Below are 25439 nucleotides of genomic sequence, written 5' to 3' on the forward strand. Positions count from 1 at the left end.
CTGCGGGACAGGTACAGGATGGCAACTCCAACTGCCTGAGTTACACCAGGAACGCACAATCCCTCCATCAGTGCTCAGACTGTCCGCAATAGGCTGAGAGAGGCTGAACTGAGGGCTTGTAGTCCTGTTGTGAGGCAGGTCCTTACCAGACATCACCAGCAACAATGTCGCCTATGGGCACAAACACACCCTCACTGGACCAGACAAGACTAGCAAAAAGTGCTCTTCACTGACGAGTTGCCATTTTGTCTCACCAGAGGTGATGGTCGGACTCGAAGGAATGACCGTTACACCGAGACCTGTACTCTGGAGTGGGATTGATTTGGAGGTGGAGGGTCTGTCATGGTCTGGGGCGGTGTGTCACAGCATCATCGGACTGAGCTTGTCATTGCAGGCAATCTCAATGCTTTGTGTTACAGGGAAGACATCCTCCTCCCTCATGTGGTACCATTCCTGCAGGCTCATCCTGACATGACCCTCCAGCATGACAGTGCCACCAACCATACTGCTCATCCTGTGTGTGATTTCCTGCAAGACAGGAATGTCAGTGTTCTGCCATGGCCAGCAAAGAGCCCGGACCTCAATCCCATTGAGCACGTCTGGGACCTGTTGGATCGGAGGGTGAGGGCTAGGGCCATTCCCGCCAGAAATGTCCGGGAACTTGCAAGTGCCTTGGTGGAAGAGTGGGGTAACATTTCACAGCAAGAACAGGCAAATCTGATGCAGTCCATGAGGAGGAGATGCACTGCAGTACTTAATGCAGCTGGTGGCCACACCAGATACTGATTGTTACTTTTGATTTTGACCCACCCCCCCCCCCCCCCCCTTTGTTCAGGGACACATTATTCCATTTCTGTTAGTCACATGTCTGTGAAACTTGTTCAGTTTACATCTTAGTTGTTGAATCTTTTTATGTTCATACAAATATTTACACATGTTAAGTTTGATGAAAATAAAAGCAGTTGAAATTCCTATATATAGGAATGGTGGTGGCATAGTGGGCTAAAGCACATAACTATTAAGGGTTGCTGGTTCAATCACCACAGCCACCACCATTGTGTCCTTGAGCAAGGCACTTAACTCCAGGTTGCTCCGGGGGTATTGTCCCTGTAATAAGTACACTGTAAGTCGCTTCTCTCCTGAAGAGAATCTGATGGCGGGTCACTTAGGGCAAGAAAAAACACTAAACTGTATAATGGCCCATTTCTATTGGCCAGGCATTCATGGGGATGTTCGCAGGTGGTGTGTGGCATGCCGTGAATGTCTGCTGGTGAATCCGCCAGCCACTCCAAGAGCGCCATTGCAACCCCTTCCATTGTTCAAGGTCCCCTTCGAAAGAATTTACATGGACCTCCTCGGGCCATTAGAGTGGACGGTACACAGGCATTGCTTTGTGTTGGTTCTGGTGGACTATGCAACGCGATATCCGGAAGCAGTATCTCTGCGCAACATCTCAGCATGAAGTGTTGCGAAGGCACTCTTCAGAATAATCTCCCTAGTGGGGATTCCAAAAGGAATCCTCACTGATCAGGGCACAAAGTTTATGTCACGTACACTATGGAAACTGTACAAATTATTGGGGATTAAATCGATTGTTTTGTCCTGAGGGTTTGTGACACACAGAGTAATTTTCCATGAGACTGATGGGTAACAGACTGGTCATGTGACTGCGTCATGTAGGATCTTGGGCATGCTGTTGAGGGATAAGTAATACATTGAATCCAGTTAAAAACATGTCTGTAGCAGGTTTGCTTAATCTTGCCAATGAAGGAGTCAGGAGGCAGCGAACAGTCAATGTGAGTATTTTTATTACCCTTCAGCGTCCTTCACAAAACTTAAAAAAAAAAATATAACTCAAATTGAAGCTTGCTATGTTTATAGTAGATATCAAGTTATGTGATAAAGGCTTTTTTTTTTTTGATTCACCGATTAATTGAGTCATGGTTTATAGACATCCATTGTTATTTGATTATATAAAATTAATTAATGATTATTTTACTATGCTGTGCATAACTCTGCCTCTGTAAATGTTTTAGAAATGTTTCTGAAAACTCATTAATAATTTTATATGGTATCTATTTTATAGTTTAAGCATGGAAAATTAAACGAGACAAGCTAAGACTAAAGACAAGCAACTAGATTCTATTCTGAAAACAAAACAAAATGAAAGAAAAAATACTCACAACATTGCCCATTAGAATAACATTTTTAATTATTAATGGTGATTTTGCGTCAAAAATCTTATTTCATTCTTGATTCAAGGTTTGACTATTTTGTTGTACTTAGTAGTAACACTGTGCAATAAGGTTATATTTGTTAACATTAGCAAATGTACTAGGTTTCAGGATTTTTATTTTATTTTGATTAATCTCAGTTAAAGTTAATTTATAAACAATACAATAACTTTTAGCTCAAAATGAATGAACTAATGTAAACCTGCACAACTTTGACAAATGTATTAGTATACAGTATGTTGGAATTAACATTATCAAATATGAATAAGTGTTATAAAAGTATTATTAATTGTTAGTTCATATTAATTAACCAAGGTAACTAATTTGAAATAAACACAACTTTATTGTAAAGTGTTACCTACTTAGTAATACTACAGCTTTACAAAGGCATGTCAAATTGTCATGCAATATGCAGCAGATCAAATGTTGAGAGCAAAATGTGTACAACAAAATAGTTTTTTGGCAAATAATCAGTTTGTGGATAAATTTTACATTTTAATGCTGTGTGTGTTTGTTTCAGTTGTGGTCTGTAATCTGGAGGGCTCTCTACACAAAGATGTAATTATTAGTCACAATAAAAACATTCAGCATGTGGAGCACAATGGTGACATCACAAATGTGAAAATCAAGATGACCCTCACCAACCTCATTTCCCTGATAAAGCTCTCTGTTTGTGTGTCAGTCAGACAAGATAAATAAGCATGCTACATGTGGGTCTACGTATATGGTTTATCATCCAAAACATTTTTTTTCATGTCCAGAATGAGAAAGAAGAGACCCTCACCACTTGTGTTTGGATTGAGATGGTCATGTCTGTGTATGTGCCAATACCTGGATTATTTTCAATTGTGTTGTAAGCATTATTTTGTTTGCTTTAGCGGTTAATGCAAACTCAAATTAAACTTTGTTGTGACACCATGTAATAAGAGCCCCGTGGTCCATTTAGACTCCAATTCACTGCACCATACAGGGTAATTTTCTGTACTTGGCCTGATGAAACTTTCTCTATGCCTCAAATATGTTACTAATAAAAACTGATGCCCGTATTTACTGACTGGGACATGATCCATTTGTTTATTGATGAATTGACCTCTGGTCATTGTTTCTTTAATGAATAGCTGGAGGACAGAAATGCACCATGACCATTGCAATCCTGCTGGGTCAGACTGTCTTTTATTCCTTATTGCCAAGAAAGTGCCAGAAACCTCCCAGGCTGTGCCTCTCATTGGGAAGTCTGTGCTTTTATTCACTCAACAACAATTCCTGAAAATGTGTTAACAGTGATGTCAGACTGAGTTTCATCCATCTGTGGCTCGCTTAAGCAGTTCAGATATTTTGTTGATTTACTCTCCTGGTTCCAATTGGCTGGGTTAAAAGTAACAGACTCTTATATGTAAATCTCAATTTTCAGTTAATAAAGTTGACTGGCCTTTGCTGGCAGTGCAAAAGCAAATGCTTTGAATCTAAGATAATTTATGGATTGGAGCCATGGCACAATGCATATTGAACATGCTAATCACATATAAGAACCTCTCGGGAACGCAAGTTCAAATCTGGTTTGCGTCTGGTCGTAGTTCCATTCCTTATCTCTCTGCCCAATCTATGCCATTTTTTTTAATCTGGTCTGTACTATCCTTCATAAAAACAGGCTAAAATAAGATGATAAAAAACCAAACGAAAAAAAACAAGCAAACAAACAAACAAACAGTGGAAACTAAAAAATGACCAATGAAAATTTAAATTTTGTGGCGCTAGCTTATAGATTCTTTGACTTTTTATCTGTTAGCCAATCGGCTCACTCACATGTGACATGTTAATCCAATCGGTTCGCATGGTGTAATATAATTATTCTTTTGACTTGTAATCGGGTAGCCAATCAACTTGCATCTCTCTCTTTTTAATGGCTGAGTTTTGCAGATAAGCTGGTTGCAATTTTAGAGTTTTTTTTTCTGAAACCCACCTTCACCCCAGCTCCAAATGTTTAGATCTGCTACATGGGGATTGTTTGTATGTCTGTTATGCAGGAGCAAGTCACACATGCTCGATGCAGCATGCCTTGCGTTTGGTCTAATTGTGCAGCAGTAGCATGTCCACATGCTAACTCCGTATGCATGTGTATTTTCTAGTAGTAGCAAGACTCCTTACTTGCTCTGAAGCAGCAGCAGCGTCAGCAGATCTAGTCCACCAAGACCAATATTCTATCAATATGTCATACCCACATTAACATGATAAATCTTTCCGAGAGTTGTCATGCCTGAACTGTGGTAAATCATTTACTGTATGGACATATTTTTTTCAGCAGGTATCTGATGTTTGTGATGTCAGTGACAACGATAACTGTGATGAACTGTGTGGTGGAACGTTTCTCTGCGAACTCCAAACAACCACCCCATAAGCAACACTATCAGAAAGGTGCAATTCTTCCAGACACATCAGAGCCATTTATCCACCACTAAATGTCCAGTACTGTACATGCTTTTGATTAATTTGTAATGCTTTAAAAAAGTATTCAGTGTTGACCAGCTGGTCAACATGATGAAGCAGGGCAATCGCTAGAATGCACTGGCCAAAAAACAAAATGTTTATGGATGAGCCCCCCTTGGCCAGACAAGTGGGGTATGCCGCATCCCCCATTGCCACCTCACAACTTATTTAAACTAACACGGCAAATTAATACTCAAGCCCTCTTCTTGCCTCATTTTCAATCCTCACTGTACTATTGTCAAAAACATAAAGAAAAGGACAAAAAAAAAAAGCATCTTTTCAAAACAAAGAATGGGACTCCATAGGACGCCACTTATGAAATCTTCTTTCCTAAACCTCTGATCCATAACAAATACATCATGAGGTTATTGTGCAGAGGTCTATAATCTCTTTCCCTCCATGTTTTGGTACTCAGGTCTTGTTGAACATTCTTCCTCATCTGCTGAAAATGAGAATGCAGTGCTGGACACCTTGCAACAGTGAGCAAGAGGAGGGTTTTAAAAAAATAAATAATATTTAATCAGTCGATTAAAGGAGCGAGAGGGACTGCTAAAGAAAATACGTGAGTAAACAACAAATGATGAACAAACCAACACCATAGAAACAGCAAATTATAATGTACAAAGCGAGTATATGACAGTGTGCTTACAGACTTAATAAAACTCAATCATAAAAACACATAAAATATTTGTTTTATGAAGTCCCATCACATAGAGTAGAAGTGACAGAAGTGACCTGCACAAGGTTCATGAATTTGTGAGAGAAATGTCAATGGAAAAAAAGAAAAAGAAAAAAAAAAGGTATTACAATTATCTATTTATTTTTATTAATACATTTTATTAATATTAATTTGTAATTATTATGTATTTAATTTTATGTTAATGTATAATAATTCAATTAATAATGCATATTTAATATTATATATATATATATATATATATATATATATATATATATATATATATATATATATATACAGTTGTGCTCAAAAGTTTGCATACCCTGGCAGAAATTGTGAAATTTTGGCATTGATTTTGAAAATATGACTGATCATGCAAAAAAACTGTCTTTTATTTAAGGATAGTGATCATATGAAACCATTTATTATCACATAGTTGTTTGGCTCCTTTTTAAATCATAATGATAACAGAAATCACCCAAATGGCCCTGATCAAAAGTTTGAATGTTGAGTTAAATACCCTTGAATGTTTGGCCTTGTTACAGACACACAAGGTGACACACACAGGTTTAAATGGCAATTAAAGGTTAATTTCCCACACCTGTGGCTTTTAAAATTGCAATTAGTGTCTGTGTAAATAGTCAATGAGTTTGTTAGCTCTCACGTGGATGCACTGAGCAGGCTAGATACTGAGCCATGGGGAGCAGAAAAGAACTGTCAAAAGACCTGCGTAACAAAGTAATGGAACTTTATAAAGATGGAAAAGGATATAAAAAGATATCCAAAGCCTTGAAAATGCCAGTCGGTACTGTTCAATCACTTATTAAGAAGTGGAAAATTCGGGGATCTCTTGATACCAAGCCAAGGTCAGGTAGACCAAGAAAGATTTCAGCCACAACTGCCACAAGAATTGTTCGGGATACAAAGAAAAACCCACAGGTAACCTCAGGAGAAATACAGGCTGCTCTGGAAAAAGACGGTGTGGTTGTTTCAAGGAGCACAATACGATGATAATTGAACAAAAATGAGCTGCATGGTCGAGTTGCCAATGCCACAAAAAAGCCCAGTTGCAATATGCCCAACAACACCTTGACACGCCTCAAAGCTTCTGGCACACTGTTATTTGGAGTGACGAGACCAAAATAGAGCTTTATGGTCACAACCATAAGCGCTATTTTTGGAGAGGGTCAACAAGGCCTATAGTGAAAAGAATACCATCCCCACTGTGAAGAATGGTGATGGCTTACTGATGTTTTGGGGGTGTGTGAGCTCTAAAGGCACGGGTAATCTTGTGAAAATTGATGGCAAGATGAATGCAGCATGTTATCAGAAAATACTGGCAGACAATTTGCATTCTTCTGCACGAAAGCTGCGCATGGGACGCTCTTGGACTTTCCAGCACGACAATGACCCTAAGCACAAGGCCAAGTTGACCCTCCAGTGGTTACAGCAGAAAAAGGTGAAGGTTCTGGAGTGGCCATCACAGTCTCCTGACCTTAATATCATCGAGCCACTCTGGGGAGATCTCAAACATGCGGTTCATGCAAGACGACCAAAGACTTTGCATGACCTGGAGGCATTTTGCCAAGACAAATGGGCAGCTATACCACCTGCAAGAATTTGGGGCCTCATAGACAACTATTACAAAAGACTGCACGCTGTCATTGATGCTAAAGGGGGCAATACACATTATTAAGAACTAAGGGTATGCAGACTTTTGAACAGGGGTCATTTCATATTTTTCATTGTTGCCATGTTTTGTTTTATGATTGTGCCATTCTGTTATAACCTACAGTTGAATATGAATCCCATAAGAAATAAAAAAAATGTGTTTTGCCTGCACACTCATGTTTTCTTTAAAAAAGGTACATATATTGCCAATTCTCCAAGGGTATGCAAACTTTTGAGCACAACTGTATATAGGGCTTTCCCCTACCTATGGGTTTCCCAGTCTTTTTTGTCAGCTGAATCATTCGTTTCTAACCTTTAGATATGTGCCATTCATTTAACACACTGCTACTGTAGGATGTTTTCTTGGTTAAAATAAAAGTCAGTCTCTTAAAACTCTGCTAAACAAATTTCTCCTTGTGAAAAAAAAAAATTTCATTTCTTGTTAAATTCACTATATTTTGGTAGAATTTCAATGAGGATTTGTCCACAAATGGATGTCCCATTAAATTTGTTGCTTGTGGCTTTTGACCTCAGAAAATGGCCTGAGAGGCGGAACAGCACATGATCTGGAATCCAGTCTGGCTTTGGCATCACCAGAAGTGCAGCAGTGTTTGGCTTCCTGTAAACACATCGCAGAGAGTGCCAAGCAGCAAAATGTCTTTCAAAGTGTGAATCACTGATCCAGAATTCTCCAAACTCCAGCTGAAAGTGTTGTCTCTCATTTGCACAACAAACACAGGCTCTTCCAGTGAATGTTTGCAGTAGGGTTTAACTTTCTTATCCTAGAAAAACCTCAGTTGATGTCTGGATTGCGGATAACCATTCTTCTCGCTCTGCAAGAAAACGAGGAGTGGTTTCTGGTTGCCAGGGTGATTGACAGGGTGCACTTCATCATCATGGCATTGCTGTTTATATAGGCACCATTGGAATCTTCCTGATGGGCCATTTTATCCAGGCACCATCTCAACCATTCACTGGAGACCCCAAAAAATACCTGCCTGAAATCTCACTAGGGGATGTCACAGGTTGAACACAACCCTATACGGTTTCAAAAAAGAAGACAGACTCAAACTCCAGAACCACAGAGAGGACTAGAGTATTTTGTTGAAGATACTCCAGAGATAAACAGTAATCAGATTTTGCTGCACTGTGGAAAAAGGGCTCACAGTCACAGTGCTACAATTTAGTTGTGATGTGCAGAAAATGCACTTTTCAAGCTCTCTGGAGAGACAATTTGTTGGATCTGAATCCATTTGAGACATAAAAATGTCATAGATGTTTTGTATAAAATATTAAGTACATATTATTTGCTAGTCATTATTGTCTGTATACAGTACATATCTTCATCAGCCTTAAATTTGTGTTGAATCAACAGTTGTTGTTTTTTCTGAAATAAACAAATTTACCATTCTATTACTGAGTAAATATAAAATCAAAGAAGGCCATTAAAAGGACCTTTCTGGGATTAGTGCAAATTAACCTCAGTCAACAGAATTTGTGGCATAATGTTGATTAACACAGATAACAATTTTCAGTGGTCCCTCATTTATAAGCAAAACAAAAAAAAAAACAAAAAAAAAAAACATAAACTGCAGTAACAGTAAAGCACTTACAATGGAAGTGAATGCGGCCAGTCTATAAATGTTAAAATACACACTGTTTCATAAGTATAGCCACAAGACGTGAACATTATACATGTTAACGATTCTGGTGAGACAACATTTCTTACAGGGTTTTACCAGCATTATGTCGTCATGTCAACAAAGGTGTAAGATACTAGCTATATAAGTCTACACAGATAAACAAATAATAAATACTAAATGTGTGAGTGGGACAGGGGTAGTATCATTAGGTCCTCTACCCCCTACTAACTCAAGGAGGATCTTAATTACATGGCTGACCAGTGCTTTTCTACATCACAAAGACCAGTTCCGGGAAGGAGAGAGGGGGGCATATAGGGGATGTTGAGTGTAGGAGTAGCATCAGAACTACTGACACACACACAATTTGAATTTTGCCAGGAAGCTATTTCTCAGTAAAGGACCTCTCATTTACAAACTACTGCACATGCACAAAGACAACTACAAACCTTCAGACCTGATCAGTGAGACTGTGCAATGGTAAGACATGTTCTCTTGCTGTTTATGGGTCCTCTTGGCATTTGGTTATTGTCTTAAATATGTCTGTAGAAATGGTTTTATTGTCACTTTATGATGAACTGTACTAAGCATTCAATGGGAAAATCACAAAAATTAATTTAGCATAGGAAAGAAAGCCACCTAGAATCTCGTTCGGGTTGGCTTTCTACTCACAATAGAATTGACATAAGTGTCTACTCAGGAAATCCAGAGATAAATTAAATCAAGGCTTGTTCAAGTTTGTCAGAGTTTTCATTTTTTAGTCTTGCTTTATTTTACTATCAGTGTTACTTCCAAAAAGATAATGGTTTGGAATGGATGGTCACATACTGTAAATGAAAAGCGTTTCAGACACAAATGATCCAAAAAGTCAAAATAGTAAATGAGAAATATCATTTTTCAGACATAGAAGGATGGTATTTCGTTAAATCTGTAATACAGTCAATTTTTTGTCCTTTTGTATTCAGTAATTTAAGTCAGTTTTACTCTGAAAAAAATGGCTTATAATTTTAGTCGATGAAAATAACATATTTTAGTTGATGATAGCCTAATTTGCAAAATGGCAAAAATGTGTCAAAATGTGATAACCAATGAAATAATTAAACATTTAAAAAACTAATAAACATCTCTTAATTTCAAACAAAAAATGCATTTTATATATATATATAAGATATAACAAAAAATATAAAAGATACACCCAAAATACAATGTGAAAACTGTCCTTGTGAATACCTGAGGCTCAATAGTGTGTAGTGAATATACTAAGTATTAGCTACTTTTTAGAAGTTATTGTAATCAGAATTCTTCATGTGTTAGAGACTGTACATTATTTTCTATGTTTTAGCTAGTACAGGACATTGCATTGTTTGTAGCACTTTTTTAACTGCAACAGCATATTCAGCTAAAACGTAACTAAGTTCAAGTTCACCTGTTCATTCGATAGATTTGCTTGTGTAGAAGTTATAATATTACAGTATATATATATATATTGTAATATTATGTTGTGAATATAATGATTAATCTCATGTATAAATGGGTTGCATTTGAGTGAGGTATTTATTTAACACTTTTGTAAAGCAGTCCATTTCGCTGGTGTTTAGCTCTCTGCTTACGCAGCTCAAGAGGGAACATATAACATACAGAATTTTTTTATTGTACACTGGCAGCCAAAAGTTGTATAATGTACAGATTTTGCCCTTATGGAAAGAAATTGGTACTTTTATTCACCAAAGTGGCATTCAACTGATCACAATGTATAGTCAGGACATTAATAACATAAAAATTTACTATTACAATTTGAAAAAAATGTTCAGAACTTCTTAACCTACTTCAAAGAGTTCTCATCAAAAAATCCTCCACGTGCAGCAATGACAGCTGTGCAGATCCTTGGCATACCAGCTGTCAGTTTGTCCAGATACTCAGGTGACATTTCACCCCACGCTTCCTGTAGCACTTGCCATAGTTATGGTTGTCTTGTCAGGCATTTCTCACACACCTTACAGTCTAGCTGATCCCACAAAAGCTCAATGGGTTTAAGATCCATAACACTCTTTTCCAATTATCTGTTGTCCAATGTCTGTGTTTCTTTGCCCACTCTAACTTTTTCTTTTTGTTTTTCTGTTTCAAAAGTGTCTTTTTCTTTGCAGTTCTTCCCATAAGGCCTGCACCCCTGAGTCTTCTCTTTACTGTTGTACATGAAACTGGTGTTGAGCGGGTAGAATTCAATGAATATGAGGCGTCTGTTTCTCAAACTAGAGACTCTGATGTACTTATCCTCTTGTTTAGTTGTACATCTGGCCTTCCACATCTCTTTCTGTCCTTGTTAGAGCCAGCTGTCCTTTGTCTTTGAAGACTGTAGTGTACACCTTTGTATGAAATGTTCAGTTTTTTTTTTGTTGGTAATTTCAAGCATTGTATAGCCTTCATTCCTCAAAACAATGATTGACTGACGAGTTTCTAGAAAAAGCTGTTTAGATTTTAATCAAAAATAACTTTTTTCAAATAGTGATGGTGCTGTTTTTTACATCAGTAATGTCCTGACTATACTTTGTGATTAGTTGAATGCCACTTTGGTGAATTAAAGTATCAATTTCCTTCCGAAACAGCAAAATCTGTACATTATTCCAGGCCCAGCTCCAGCAATTTGTAGTAAGGTGAGCCATGTGAAATTCCTGGTGGGCCGGGGGATCTATCTATCTATCTATCTATCTATCTATCTATCTGTCTATCTATCTAATCTACATACATCCTTAAACTTAACTTTCAAACTTTAAGCTTTTAAAAACACTGGCCAGGCTTTCTCAAGCCAACATAATGTTTGTCTTGACGAACTTTTTTTTATCTAGTTTTTTGTTTTGTTTTGTTTTGTTTTTTTACATTTTTTCTGTTTTTAATATTATTTTATTGTCCTCTATAACAGATTTTTTTTTGACAATTTAGAACTGTAGATTTTAACACAACAGGTGCAGGTCTGAGACTGTGCATCGATCTATTGATATCACTACTATAATATTTACAGCATTAGTTTTCTGCTTGTTTTAGAAAATTCGGTCACAAACTCATCCATGTCCCGTTCATGTGTTATTGATTTTTCATGAGCTAATAGTACAAGAATTTTTTTCCTTTCATGAAGCACTGTGTGGCAAAACAGTGTAAAAATTCTTGCCAGAGTGGAGAATGAGCTCTCACATGAAGCAGTAGAAACGCCCTTGACCAGGGCAGACACAGTTTATGAAGACCTGGAAATGCATCTTTGTATTCCTGCAAGAGTTTGCAAACAGCTGAACAGTCAGCATCAGTTGGAAGCTTTTTTGGTCGGCATTGGTCTGGCAACAAGAATTTCACTATGCAGCTCACTTTTTGCAACTTCTGCAAGACTACAGAAAGGCTCAAGCAGCTGAATGTCAAGCAATTTGTTGGATTTTGGCATCAAACATGAGAGGGCTTGTATCAGCTCTAAATTCTTTGTGGAAAACCTGTTTTCCATCTCTGATACAGCTGTATCAACAATGTTTAACATCTATAGCCTTAGAGCTTCAGTGGAACATTCAGAGCCTGACTGAACCTTCTTGCCCTATAGGTGATAAAATGAGTCAACATAGAAGGGATTAACAGTCCTTAAACATTTTGGTGAGGGCTCATCAGTAGACATGCCAGTGCAGTACTGCTGCAATTGATTGTCATTTTCTCTGAGATTTCTCAGTGCACTAAGAGATACCTGCAGTACTTCAGCTGCACTGCCCAAATCAACATGATGAGACTGTAGGATGGCATTGGCTGGTTTCAAAATGGCAAGAAGATGAATCAGAAATTTGCCAGTTTCAAAAAAATGATGTCATTTCAGCTGAGAGAGAAGCCCAGAAGCTTTTTTTGCAAGGTCAACCGAGGCATTGTCACCATCGGAAACTTTGGAAAGAATTTCAAGAATGACTTCTCGTTCTCCACAACACATTTGGTAACTTCAAAATGACTTGTCCAGTGGATTTCTAACAACCTCTTGAGATATGGGCAACTGTACCTCTGACAGTCAAAACGATGCCTGAAAAAAAGAGTACAGGGAGCCTGACAATTCAAAGAATCTTTTGGCACAAGGTTCACTTTGAATTGCATGAAGCTGGTGGTTATAGCAGTGGATATGCCTGCCCAACCTTATTTGCAATAAAGCCTGAAAACTGCCTCGCACCCCACTCATCACTGATGCTCCATCATAACACTGACTCAGTATATTGTCAGAACTGAATCCTGTATGAGACAAGTGTCTTAATATTTCGGTGGTGATGTAATCTGCATCTAGCTGCTGTAGTTCTAACAAGCCAATGTGATGTTCATCTGGCACATCATTGCAAACAAAGTGGATTACAACAGACAATGTTGCACCGATCCCTTGTGCCATCACTTTTTAAACAGAATGCAGCTGAATCAGCAATGTCATATTTCTGTTTTATTTTCTTCAGAACCATGGATGCCAAAATTTAAATCACTTCATTCTGGATGGTTTTGGAAGTGTACTTTGCATTTTCTGGGATACTTGACGTAATGTCAGCAAGGTATTTATCTTTTTCCAACGTGTATTTAAACAGCTTGGCAAAAAGCCCCGCAGCTATGCAATCCTCCCCATTGTGAAATGTTTCCCGATCTCCACGTAGTGGGAGTTCATTGACTGCTAAAAATTTCACAACACCTGCCACACTTTTTATGTAATATCGATTCTATTCTATCTGTTGGGGACGAGTAAACCTACGGTCTCCCCTGACACCTGTCGGTGGCGAAATTCTGCCCACGTGGTTGAGGCTTGTAAATGAGCCTGGCTACAAGCATGTTTTTGAACAATGCTGCTTTCCAATTTCTAAAACCCGTCGAAATGAAAGTATCCTTCTCGGAGAAAGCAACACCAAATACTCTATATGGAAAACAAAAGCATGCTTCACGCTCTACAGAATATTCAAGCCACGGTCGTGACTGATACCAAGTGGCCGAAAAACATCTCTCCCTACCTCCGAGAAGAGTTCGGGGGTATGATTTCAGAGCCGGCTGATTAGGATTTGCCTTGTTTAAATCATTTGGGACAGAATTGCTGCATTTTTGTGTAGGTGTAATAGTGTTTTTGACACCATCCGAAGATGCCGTTGAACTTGACCCAACTATTTCTCCGACCTTGTTGCCGCAAATGGAAGAGGTGGTAGCTGCGTCCTGGTGAGCAAAAGTGCTTTTCTTTTGTCCTTTCGGAATAAGAAATCTGTGCATGTTGTGCTTTGTTTAATGTACAAGTGTTTAGTAATATGATAACTGACTGTTAAAATGACAGTATCGTTATTAATATTGCTTTGTCTTTCAACACGATTGTTAACGGCAAAGGTAGCAAGGTGAATGAGGCTAAGGCTATTGTTTCAACAGCATACACTTAAAAAAAAAAAAAAGAAAAGTAAAGAAAATCTGGAGCTGAATTGAACATCGCACCAATTTTGTTGTTATGGGGGATGGGGCCAGGGTGGGCCAAGCTCCTGATTGGGTGGGCCAGGCCTACCCTGGCTCCCCCATGGAGCCGGGCCTGCATTATTCCAAACTTTTGGCCACCAGTGTATGTATCAGTTATTTCTAGATGTTTCTTCTTCTAAAAACAGGTGTTTTTCAGATGTTTCTTCATCTGCTGACCTCAGAAAATGACTGCTCCCAAATGTTCCATGTTTGTACCCTCCACATCTCTTCTTCTCTCTCTCAATCAGGACTTACCCTCTGTGACCACCCAGCCTCTTCCCTTTGGTCTGGAGAGGGAGAAACATATTGACATGCTCTTCAGAGCTTTCCACAGACAGATCAGACCTACTACAGACACTCAGGATCTTTCACTCTCTGCACTGGCTGTAGGCCCTGAGACCGGAAACAGAGTAGAAGATGACAAGGCGAGAGCTGGAGGGAAAGATACAGACAGTGAGGGTAAAAGACTGGCAAAACTAGCTGTTCTGAGAACAGTCACTCGTCTCCACATTACTGCCAGACCAGAGCTGCAAGGTGAGATGCTTACCATATTTCTAAACCTTGATTGTAAAATGAAGCCTGTATCAGCCTCAGGATATGAGTAACTACACTTTCTAAAAACAGACCTTCAATTTCAGCACTTAATGAATTTTAACGATTTAAAATACACTTAGTTATAATTTATTCATTTGTTCACTTTGGTGGTGTTCAGCTGTTAGTCACACCAAAGCCGTCAGCAAACAAAAATGACAATTTATTCAAAATGGTCACATAGCCACTTTAGCTAACTTGTTGGATTGCATGTGGAAGCATAACATATCTACTTACATTTAATACTTCCATGATAAATGTATACTTTGTATCCAAGATGAGTTGAGGCACCACACATGCCGTAATAGGGGTGTGACACTTTACTGTCAAATAACTTGTATAATCCCACTGTCCCTCGTTGACATTTCATGTCACAATGTGTTTTGGATGCTGGTCCCCTGAATGCAATGTCTCATGGCAAGTCGTAATAATAGTAGTAGATGGCGAAAACATATGAATTTTACTAGCTTGGAGAAAAAGTAAACTAACCAAGAATGATGTTAAGATTTTTCCTAAGTGTAACCACTAACCCAAACCTAAACCTAACAATAAAGTCTAGCCCCTTACCCAAACCCTAAACCTAAACATGATTTTAATAGGAAAATCCCTGTTGTGTACTACGGAACAAAGGGAATCAATGGGGTTTTAAACAAGTGTTCTTATGATTTTTCCTAAATTTAACACCTAAAACAAACCTCAAACCTAACCATAAAGTCTATCCATAAACGTAGTAATGGTATAATAGGAAAATATATATTTTTTGTACCACTGAAGAAGAAAAACATCAGGATTGGAACTAGACAGGGTAGGCGTATTGTCACGAACTGCCTCATGTTTTTCCCCCTCACCTTCAGTTCACTTCAGTGTCTGTTTTGTTTTCCCCTGTGCTCATGGACTACACTTCCCAGCATTCACCTGTTGATGACTCTCATCTGCCCTCCATCTTCCTCAACTGTTCCCTGTTCCCTCATCAGTCATCTGTTTGTATATATACCCTCTAGTTTCAGTCACTTATTGTCAGTTCTTATGTTCCAATGATTGTTGTTACATGTGTTTGTTACCACAGATGACTTATGTTTTGTAACCTTTATCATATTCTATGTATTCTTGTCTTCTTTGATTGTGGATTAAAGGATTACTGCATTTAGATCCATTGCTCTCTCACCTCATCACTACAAAACGTGACACATATTACAGGATATTGACATACATCAGTCATTTGTATTGCATAAATATGAAATGAGTACACAATTGTTCACAAACGTTTTCTTTCTTAAAGTGCTGGATAGAAGGCTGACAAAAAAAATTTCTGTGAGAGAATAAAAGTAATACCTTTTCATACAGGCCAAGTCATACATTATCTTATGTTTTCACCATCTCGTACGAACAATTACGAGTTATCACAAGACTTTGTTGGACTAGCTTAACTGGATCAGCCTGTCTTCTAGTCAGACCTGCACCAAACAGCATGGAAATTTATGTTGGTATAAGCTGTTTTCAGCAGTATCACTTTTTGAAATGGGAACAAAGATTCAAAGGTTTTATAAAGGGGCTTATAAACTCAGCAAAAAAAAGAAACATCCCTTTTTCAGGACACTGTATTTTAAATATAATTCTGTAAAAATCCAAATAAACGTACAGATCTTTATTGTAAAGGATTTAAACAATGTTTTCCATGCTTGTTCAATGAACCATAAACAATTAATGAACATGCACCTGTGGAACGGTCATTAAGACACTAACAGCTTACAGATGGTAGGCAATTAAGGTCACAGTTATAAAACTTACGACACTAAAGAGACCTTACTACTGACTCTGAAAAACACCAAAAGAAAGATGCCCAGGGTCCCTGCTCATCTGCGTGAATGTGCCTTAGGCATGCTGCATGGACACATGAGGACGGCAGGTGTGGCCAGGGCAATAAATTGCAATTTCCGTACTGTGAGACTCTTAAGACAGCACTACAGGGAGACAGAAAGGACAGCTGATCGTCCTTGCAGTGGCAGACCACGTGTAACAACACCTGCACAGGATCGGTACATCCGAATATCACACCTGCGAGACAGGAACAGGATGACAACAACAACTGCCCAAGTTACACCAGGAAAGAACAATCCTTCCATCAGTGCTCAGACTCCGCAATAGGCTGAGAGAGGCTGGACTGAGAGCTTATAGGCCTGTTGTAAGGCAGGTCCTTACCAGATATCACCGGCAACAACGTCGCCTATGGGCACAAACCCACCTTCGACAGGACTGGCAAAAAGTTCTCTTCACTGACGAGTCGTGGTTTTGTCTCACCAGGGGTGATGGTCAGACTCGCGTTTATCGTCGAAGGAATGAGCGATACGCCGAGGCCTGTACTCTGGAGCGGGATCGATTTGGAGGTGGAGGTTCCGTCGTGGTCTGGGGAGGTGTCACAGCATCATCGGACTGATCTTGTTGTCATTGTAGGCAATCTCAACGCTGTGCGTTACAGGGAAGACATCCTCCTCCCTCGTGGTACCCTTCCTGCAGGCTCATCCTGACATGACCCTCCAGCATGACAATGTCACCAGCCACACTGCTCGTTCTGTGTGTGATTTCCTGCAAGACAGGAATGTCAGTGTTCTGCCATGGCCAGCAAAGAGCCCGGATCTCAATCCCATTGAGCATGTCTGGGACCTGTTGGATCGGAGGGTGAGGGCTAGGGCCATTCCCCCCAGAAATGTCCGGGAACTTGCAAGTGCCTTGGTGGAAGAGTGGGATAACATCTCACAGCAAGAACTGGCAAATCTGGTGCAGTCCATGAGGAGGAGATGCACTGCAGTACTTAATGCAGCTGGTGGCCACAGCAGATACTGACTGTTACTTTTGTTCAGGGACACATTATTCCATTTCTGTTAGTCACATGTCTGTGAAACTTGTTCAGTTTATGTTTAGATTGTTGATTCTTTTTATGTTCATACAAATATTACACATGTTAAGTTTGCTGAAAATAAAAGCAGTTGAAAGTGAGAGGATGTTTCTTTTTTTTTGCTAAGTTTATTTGCATTTGAGCTTAGACTAAAAGTCTGGCTCTCTGATGGTTGTCATGTGTCCTAGGTCCACGGTGTGTATCCCGAAGAACCTACAGCATTGCCTCGGAAACCAGAGATCAGCTCTTTGTGGCTGTGGAGGGTAAACATAAGTCAAAGTCATCAAAATTGCATGCAAACTTTGATAAAAGTCTGGCTCTTTCAGGTTGTTGTGGAACAGTCAGTTAAATGTCTATGAATAATACAGTTATGCTCAAACGTTTGCATACATTTGGAGAATTGTTAATATATGTGCCATTTCTAAAGAAAACATGAGTGAGCAGGCAAAACACATTTATTTTATTTCTTATGGGATTCATATTCAACTGTAGGTTATAACAGAATGGCACAATCATAAAACAAAACATGGCAACAAAGAAAAAAATGAAATGACCCCTGTTCAAAAGTCTGCATACCCTTAGTTCTTAATACTGTGTATTGCCCCCATTAGCATCAATGACAGTGTGCAGTCTTTTGTAATAGTTGTCTATGAGGCCCCAAATTCTTGCAGATGGTATAGCTGCCTATTCGTCTTGGCAAAATGCCTCCAGGTCATGCAAAGTCTTTGGTTGTCTTGCATGAACTGCATGTTTGAGATCTCCCCAGAGTGGCTCGATGATATTAAGGTCAGGAGACTGTGATGGCCACTCCAGAACCTTCACCTTTTTCTGCTGTAACCACTGGAGGGTCAACTTGGCCTTGTGCTTAGGGTCATTGTCGTGCTGAAATGTCCAAGAGCGTCCCATGCGCAGCTTTCGTGCAGAAGAATGCAAATTGTCTGCCAGTATTTTCTGATAACATGCTGCATTCATTTTGCCATCAATTTTCACAATATTCCCCATGCCTTTAGAGCTCACACACCACCAAAACATCAGTGAGCCACCACCATGCTTCACAGTGGGGATGGTATTCTTTTCACTATAGGCCTTGTTGACCCTTCTCCAAACATAGCGCTTATGGTTGTGACCATAAAGCTCTATTTTGGTCTCGTCACTCCAGATTACAGTGTGCCAGAAGATGTGAGGCGTGTCAAGGTGTTGTTGGGCATATTGTAACCAGGCTTTTTTGTGGCATTGGTGCAGTAAAGGCTTCTTTCTGGCATCTCGACCATGCAGCTCATTTTTGTTCAAGTATCGTCGTATTGTGCTCCTTGAAACAACCACACCGTCTTTTTCCAAAGCAGCCTGTATTTCTCCTAAGGTTACCTGTGGGTTTTTCTTTGTATCCTGAACAATTCTTGTGGCAGTTGTGGCTGAAATCTTTCTTGGTCTACCTGACCTTGGCTTGGTATCAAGAGATCCCTGAATTTTCCACTTCTTAATAAGTGATTGAACAGTACCGACTGGCATTTTCAAGGCTTTGGATATCTTTTTATATCCTTTTCCATCTTTATAAAGTTCCATTACCTTGTTACGCAGGTCTTTTGACAGTTCTTTTCTGCTCCCCATGGCTCAGTATCTAGCCTGCTCAGTGCATCCACATGAGAGCTAACAAACTCATTGACTATTTATACACAGGCAATAATTGCAATTTAAAAAGCCACAGGTGTGGGATATTAACATTTAATTGCCATTTAAACCTGTGTGTGTCACCTTGTGTGTATGTAACAAGGCCAAACATTTTGATCAGGGCCATTTGGGTGATTTCTGTTATCATTATGATTTAAAAAGGAGCCAAACAACAATGTGATAATAAATGGCTTCATATGATCACTATCCTTAAATCAAAGTTTTTTTTGCATGATCAGTCATATTTTAAAATCAATGCCAAAACTTGACAATTTCTGCCAGGGTATGCAAACTTTTGAGCACAACTGTAAATTACTTCAAACTGGTTAACCTCGTGCTTAAACTTTTCGTCATTTTCAACAAATCCTGATTTACACTTTGAAACCTCTCTTTGTCTTCTCATTTCTGTCAGAGTGCTCATGTGTTTGCTTGCAGTGCTGTGGTCCAGCTCGATCCTGCTCACTACAAGGCTTTGATAAGGATGCAGAGTGCGTCTTCCTGTTTGAGAAACCCCTGAGGGCGGAGATGTGCTGGCTTGGGTGCTACCTGATGGAAATGAGGGCTTACACACCAGACAGGGAACTCATTGGGACAGTTCACCAAAGGTACTGATCATATGCAAACCAGACCTTGGTCTCATATCCAGAATATTGCAATTGAGTAGAGATCGACCAATATTGGTTTTTAGTGACAAATAAGATACTGATATTTTTGTTTAAATGTCCAATAAATGATATGCATAACCGATTATTAATTCTTGCTTTTTTTCCCCTACTTTAAGACACATTGAAACTTAATCATTTATGACTAACCTCTGGTGAACTCTTTACAAAACTAATATTGTGCACTGTCTACAAATAATTAATTTGACTAGTTTTAGTTGCAATTTATACCTGTTCTAAGCCTCTTAAATAATATATGAAATGTAAAGTCTTTTGTGTCCAACTTTATCAGTAAACCTGATATTAAGTGGAAAACTAAATATCAGTTAAAAATATAGGTCAAACTGATTATCGGTCTACCTCTACATGGTCTATAGTCCACACTGCAGCTTATTTTGGCCAAGAATTGTTCACTTAGACAGGAAGGAGACATCTGATCGACATATAAAGCAACCAACTGCAGTTCGCATTTTACATAACATTTAGTAGCTATATAGCAAATACAGTATAACGCTGAAAACAAAGGGAAATATACAGGTGTGTTTAGATTAGAATAAAAAAGTCTGTAATGTTTATGTACATACAGTACCTGATGCAAACATCCTTTTAGCTATTCAGCATTTACCATGGGTACATGATAACCAACAGTATCCTGTATGTCATCTGAAGCTGAGATTACCAAATGCACCTTAGTAGTTGCACCTGTAAAAAAGAAAACTGATAGAAACTCCTTTTCTGTAAATCAGCTTTTCATTCACTTCCCTTTCGTGTTACATCGTTGCCTTCTCACATTGCATCTACCCATGTAAAACATACAAAATCCTTTAAATCAAGATGGTTTTACAGTCAAACCTCTCATGTCTTTCCATGTCATTTTCCTCATTCCCTCTTTGTTCAAGTGCCAACTATTCTGCAAGGTCAGATAAGGTCACCATTGTGTACCTACTAACTGCATCACAGGAATGCCATCTCCCTCCATCTCTCTCTCACACATTTTCTAGGCAGCTTTGAGAATGCAATTAAATACGGAGAGATGTGAACTTTGTGGGACGAAAGCATCAACATGACCTCTTCCCCAGGACAGCTGAGAACAAAGGCACAATGTGGCAGAAATTGTGTGCATGTGTCTGCTAGTGTTTGTTTGTTGTCACATACTGTATTAAAGCCCATCAGCATTAGGTGATAATGCATAATATCACTCATGCATTTTTGAGACAATAACCAGAGCCATGTGACTTATCACAGTATTAGCCCATTTCATGCTTTTCTGAGCCGTACAAATAATCGGTTGCTGGAAAAAATCTACTATAATATAATGAAAAGGTTGCGCTTCATTTGTTGCTTGCACAAAAATGCAAGAACACATTTTAGAATGGTGGTCAATGGAGAAAGATGCTTATGGCCCTCATAATGGAATAGTTATGGCACCTAACTGGCCCATGCTAATCAGTGAAACCTAGACACCTTGTGTCTAACCCTAGAGATGTGATCTGGTGTTTTATCAGGTGGAGTATGTTCACGCCGTATTTCGAGGTCTGTGACTCAGAGGGTATCTCGCTTGTGAGGATCCAAGGTTCCTGCTGTAATACACGCTGCCTTGCTGAACAAGAGCTCCAGGTCAGAAGTTCTCCAGTTCTCCACCTCTTGCATACTGTACTATACAATATAAATGACCATCTTTTCTGATTTGCTGGGGACATAAGGTGGTGTCCAGTATCGGTGAGAGTATTGGGCGAATATGGAAGAGGTGGCCTGGATATAATGAGGAATGTAACATGGATCATAATTACTTTGGACTGGATGGTAAGACTGATATCCACATTCAATTCCTGTGGTATACATTTCAGACCCGAGCACAGATTTGTAGGTTTAGTCTAAAATTACATTTACAGATTTAGGCATGTACATGGGTTAGGGTTTTCAACTTTTTTGCCAGGTGAAGATGGGATGCTTGAGCATTTTGAGCACTTGTGGGACAGGGATCCCCCTCTAGTGTTTTGCCACAAAAATAGGGAACAATGTACAAGATGTATTGAATTCAGCCAAAATACGGGACATCTCTGCTGATATGGGACAGTTGGCAAATATAATTGTGGTCCAAAAGAGACCATATTGAAAATATGGGATAATAAAAAATAAAAAAACTGCACTATTTCTTGGTCACTAATCAAATAAGTAAATTGTGACACTTAGCGTGTTTACATGCACAATCTTAAAACGATTATGCTTAATAAACCGACAATGAGCGTTTATGCACGGCAATATGCTAAATACCAAAAATCAGCTTTTTCAAAAATACGTCACAAGAAACTGCATTTACATGACATTTGAAATCATCAGATTATTGTCTGCTTTTGATGTCAAAACACATCATGCACACAACACATGTGCACATTGGATAAGCTGTTAAGGTGTTTACATCAAAGTCCCTTTTAAGGCAAGTCACTCCGCTCTTTAGCTCAAATCACGCTAAAAAACACTATTTTTCAGGCTTGTTCAGCTAAAGCGCATGCGCACACTTGAGTTGACTGACAGCCGAAGTCTGATCTAAAAGGCTCCTTTTTAGGTGGGACGTACTTCCCTTTCTACATCCGTTGGCCTTTAGGCATTCCTAAAATTTCTCCCATTCATGTTAATACCAGTGGTCCATCTCTGCCAAGTTGTCTTTGTTTACATACAATGCAAAATCTGAGTAATGGACAAAAATCTACATGTGCCGATCAGTTTTTGCTTAAACCGTTTATAAACTTAACTCAATAAAAGAAAAGCATTTAAGGCATTTACATGTTCTTACACATTGTCGACTTTTAAAGCATAATCGGTGTTCTATCATGCATGTAAATGTGCTCAATAGAGTTTTCATGTTGTAGTCCAAAAACCCGTAAGAGAACTAGCATTTTTGAGCCATGGATTCCCTTGGGATTTTCCTATGGGTTTTTATAATGGCAGTTCTGGATTAATAAGTAAAATAAGGTCTGTGGTAAACATTACTTTAAGATACATTTACATTCTACACTATAAATTACATACAGTCATACCCCATACATGAAATCTGAAGCCGCCGTGTTTCTTTAAAAAGTAGGTTGTTAGATAAGAACTACAACAGTTTTCCATTTTGTCAGGCACATTTACTCATACGCTTGTGGTAGGATTTGTAGTCTTTGTTTAGCAACTCGTTACCAACATAAATTTTTTTTAAACACAGTAACTTCAAAATTTACATTTGAAGAATTTGTAATTTATGTTGTTGAACAAAACATCCAAGTATTTTTAAGTAATGTTTGCCACAGACCTTATTTTACTCCTAAATTTGAAAAACTCCATTATAAAAACCCAAAGGAAATTCCAGAGGGAACCCATGGCGAATTAACCTTACGGGTTCGCCTACAAATTGACATCATGGCTGAATAGCTCAGATTTTTGGTTAATCAGCATATTGGTGGCATGTAGGCGTCCTCATGAATAAGTTGCTCTTTGGAACATTCTCAAATTATGCTGGGATAACATTGATCATTAGATAATTGTTTTTTTTTTTTTAATTATTAAATTAGAAAAATACAAGACATTTTGACCCCATTGTAAACCACCCAGACACATACTGCTGCTGTAGAACGGTACAATAATAGTTAACCAGAGCAATGGAACTTTTGACAGCTATAATTTGGTTTTTGTAATGTAAGGATATTTAATGACTTTGTAACTTCTAGCTACAGGAGTGGCTATTAAAAACATATCCTTCTCTCTTAGTACTTCAAGGAATGAGTTTGAACACCAAAGTGTTGTTGCTATCTGCAACCTTTCTCCTGGTAAGTCACCAACTACACAGATCCTGTTCTGACAGTGGAAGGCAGATCAGCACATACATTTTAACTCCTTTATCTTTTTTTTCTCTCTCTCTCTCTCTCTCTGTTTGCAGAATCATATGTTTTTTGAGATGAGCTGAGTGGAAAGATCTCTCAGGTCGCTCAAGAGCAAAAATGTTAAGATTTCAGACTTGCTAACATCACCTCTGTGACTGATTGGAGAACGGCTTGAACTCTGCAATATAAAAACAGCGCATTACTCATAACAAGATGGAGCGCACTGCATCATCATGTTTCTATGACAACCACAATGAACATGGATGGGCGATGCTTGCTGTACACTTAAATGTGTACATCAAGAATCACTGTACAGAAGCTTCTTCACACCTTTGAAAAAACTGAAATTGGCCTTAAATGTAATGTAAAGTACTCTGCAGTACAGAACATAGTATTAATTGTATGTTCAACACACTCTTTTAGTATGTATTTCTAGATAAATAACAAATGGTCCTTGATATTTTTAATATAGGCTACAAAAATAAAGGAATTATTTCTTGAAAGATATTTACTGGATAGATTAAATTCAGTATTTCAGATTCAATCCCCTGTAGGGGATTTGTATAGCACACTTTAAGCCCAGGTTACATCAGTAAATTTCATTGGAATTCTTTTTTTTTTTTTTTTTTAAGTGGGTAGTTGACATGAAATACTTATGGAAAGTTGTCCTGTGGTGTGACATGATACACTCCATCTAAAAATATTTGTAACCACATTTTGCTAATTATTTTTTAATAATTATTATGCATGCAGATTTTATGGCCTCACATTTGTTGAGACTTCATACAATATTTGTACTTTTAAAAACTCATGTAACACACCAGGACCATTTTAAATAAACTAGAAGGTAAAAGGGTTATTAAAAGTGATGAAAAACGTAAAACAAATGTTGACTAGTTACAGGACCGAAGTCATATTCAAAAACACCTTACATTAATGTTGCATTCATTAACTACATTGTTAGTTCAAGTTAACCAATGAACAACACCTTTCCAACACTTATTATTCTTGGTTATTGTTAATTGCAAAATATATTAGTTCATTTTTCAACATTACAGTTGCATATTTTAATTATAGTTAGAGCATTATAAACAAACATGAACTAATCAACATTAACTTAATGAACATTATTAAACCTCAAGCATTTACTAATGTTACTGAAAATAACCTTACCGTAAAGTGACCATATATCATTTCCCTTAAACACTTATATAAATCTTAAAGGAATATTCCATATTCAATAGAAGTTAAGCTCAATCGACAGCACATGTGGCATAATGTTGACTACCACAAAAATTTATTTCAACTCATCCCTCCTTTTCTTAAAAATAAAGATTAATCTGGGTTCCAGAGAGGCACTTACAATGGAAGTGAATGGGAGCCAATATTTAAATGTGAAAATACTCACGGTTTCAAAAGTATAGACACAAGACATAAACAATGTGTTAACTTACTAACTTTTTTCTGTTTAAAGTTATAGCCAATTTTACAAGTTTGTTGCCATGACAACGTAATGTCAACAAGCCCTTAAACGTTATAAAACGACAATTTAAACGAATTTACAGCTCAAATAATACGTGAGTTT

General features: G+C 38.3%; 1 protein-coding gene and 1 pseudogene across 1 annotated transcript; both read left to right on the forward strand.

The window, feature by feature from the left end:
* Positions 1-1733: 1733 nt before the first annotated feature.
* LOC127441213 (acetylcholine receptor subunit gamma-like) lies at positions 1734-8098 on the forward strand (annotated as a pseudogene).
* A 986-nt stretch (positions 8099-9084) lies between these two features.
* On the forward strand, positions 9085-25028 carry LOC127440273 (phospholipid scramblase family member 5). Its single transcript, XM_051696754.1, has 8 exons — positions 9085-9188; positions 14429-14714; positions 17853-17927; positions 19745-19937; positions 21500-21611; positions 21698-21797; positions 23742-23800; positions 23911-25028. Exons 1-8 carry the CDS (start codon positions 9186-9188, stop codon positions 23935-23937), a joined length of 855 nt encoding a protein of 284 aa, XP_051552714.1. The 5' UTR covers positions 9085-9185; the 3' UTR covers positions 23938-25028.
* The last annotated feature ends 411 nt before the right edge of the window (positions 25029-25439 follow it).

The sequence above is a fragment of the Myxocyprinus asiaticus genome, chromosome 5 (assembly GCF_019703515.2).
Source record: "Myxocyprinus asiaticus isolate MX2 ecotype Aquarium Trade chromosome 5, UBuf_Myxa_2, whole genome shotgun sequence".
Taxonomy (NCBI): domain Eukaryota; kingdom Metazoa; phylum Chordata; class Actinopteri; order Cypriniformes; family Catostomidae; genus Myxocyprinus; species Myxocyprinus asiaticus.

Bases quoted from the DNA above. Each gene is read 5' to 3' on its own strand.
- LOC127440273 (XM_051696754.1), top strand. The intron at 21,612-21,697 runs GTCAGAAGTTCT...TGGGGACATAAG, and splicing joins TTGCTGAACAAGAGCTCCAG to GTGGTGTCCAGTATCGGTGA. The intron at 21,798-23,741 runs GTAAGACTGATA...CTTCTCTCTTAG, and splicing joins TAATTACTTTGGACTGGATG to TACTTCAAGGAATGAGTTTG.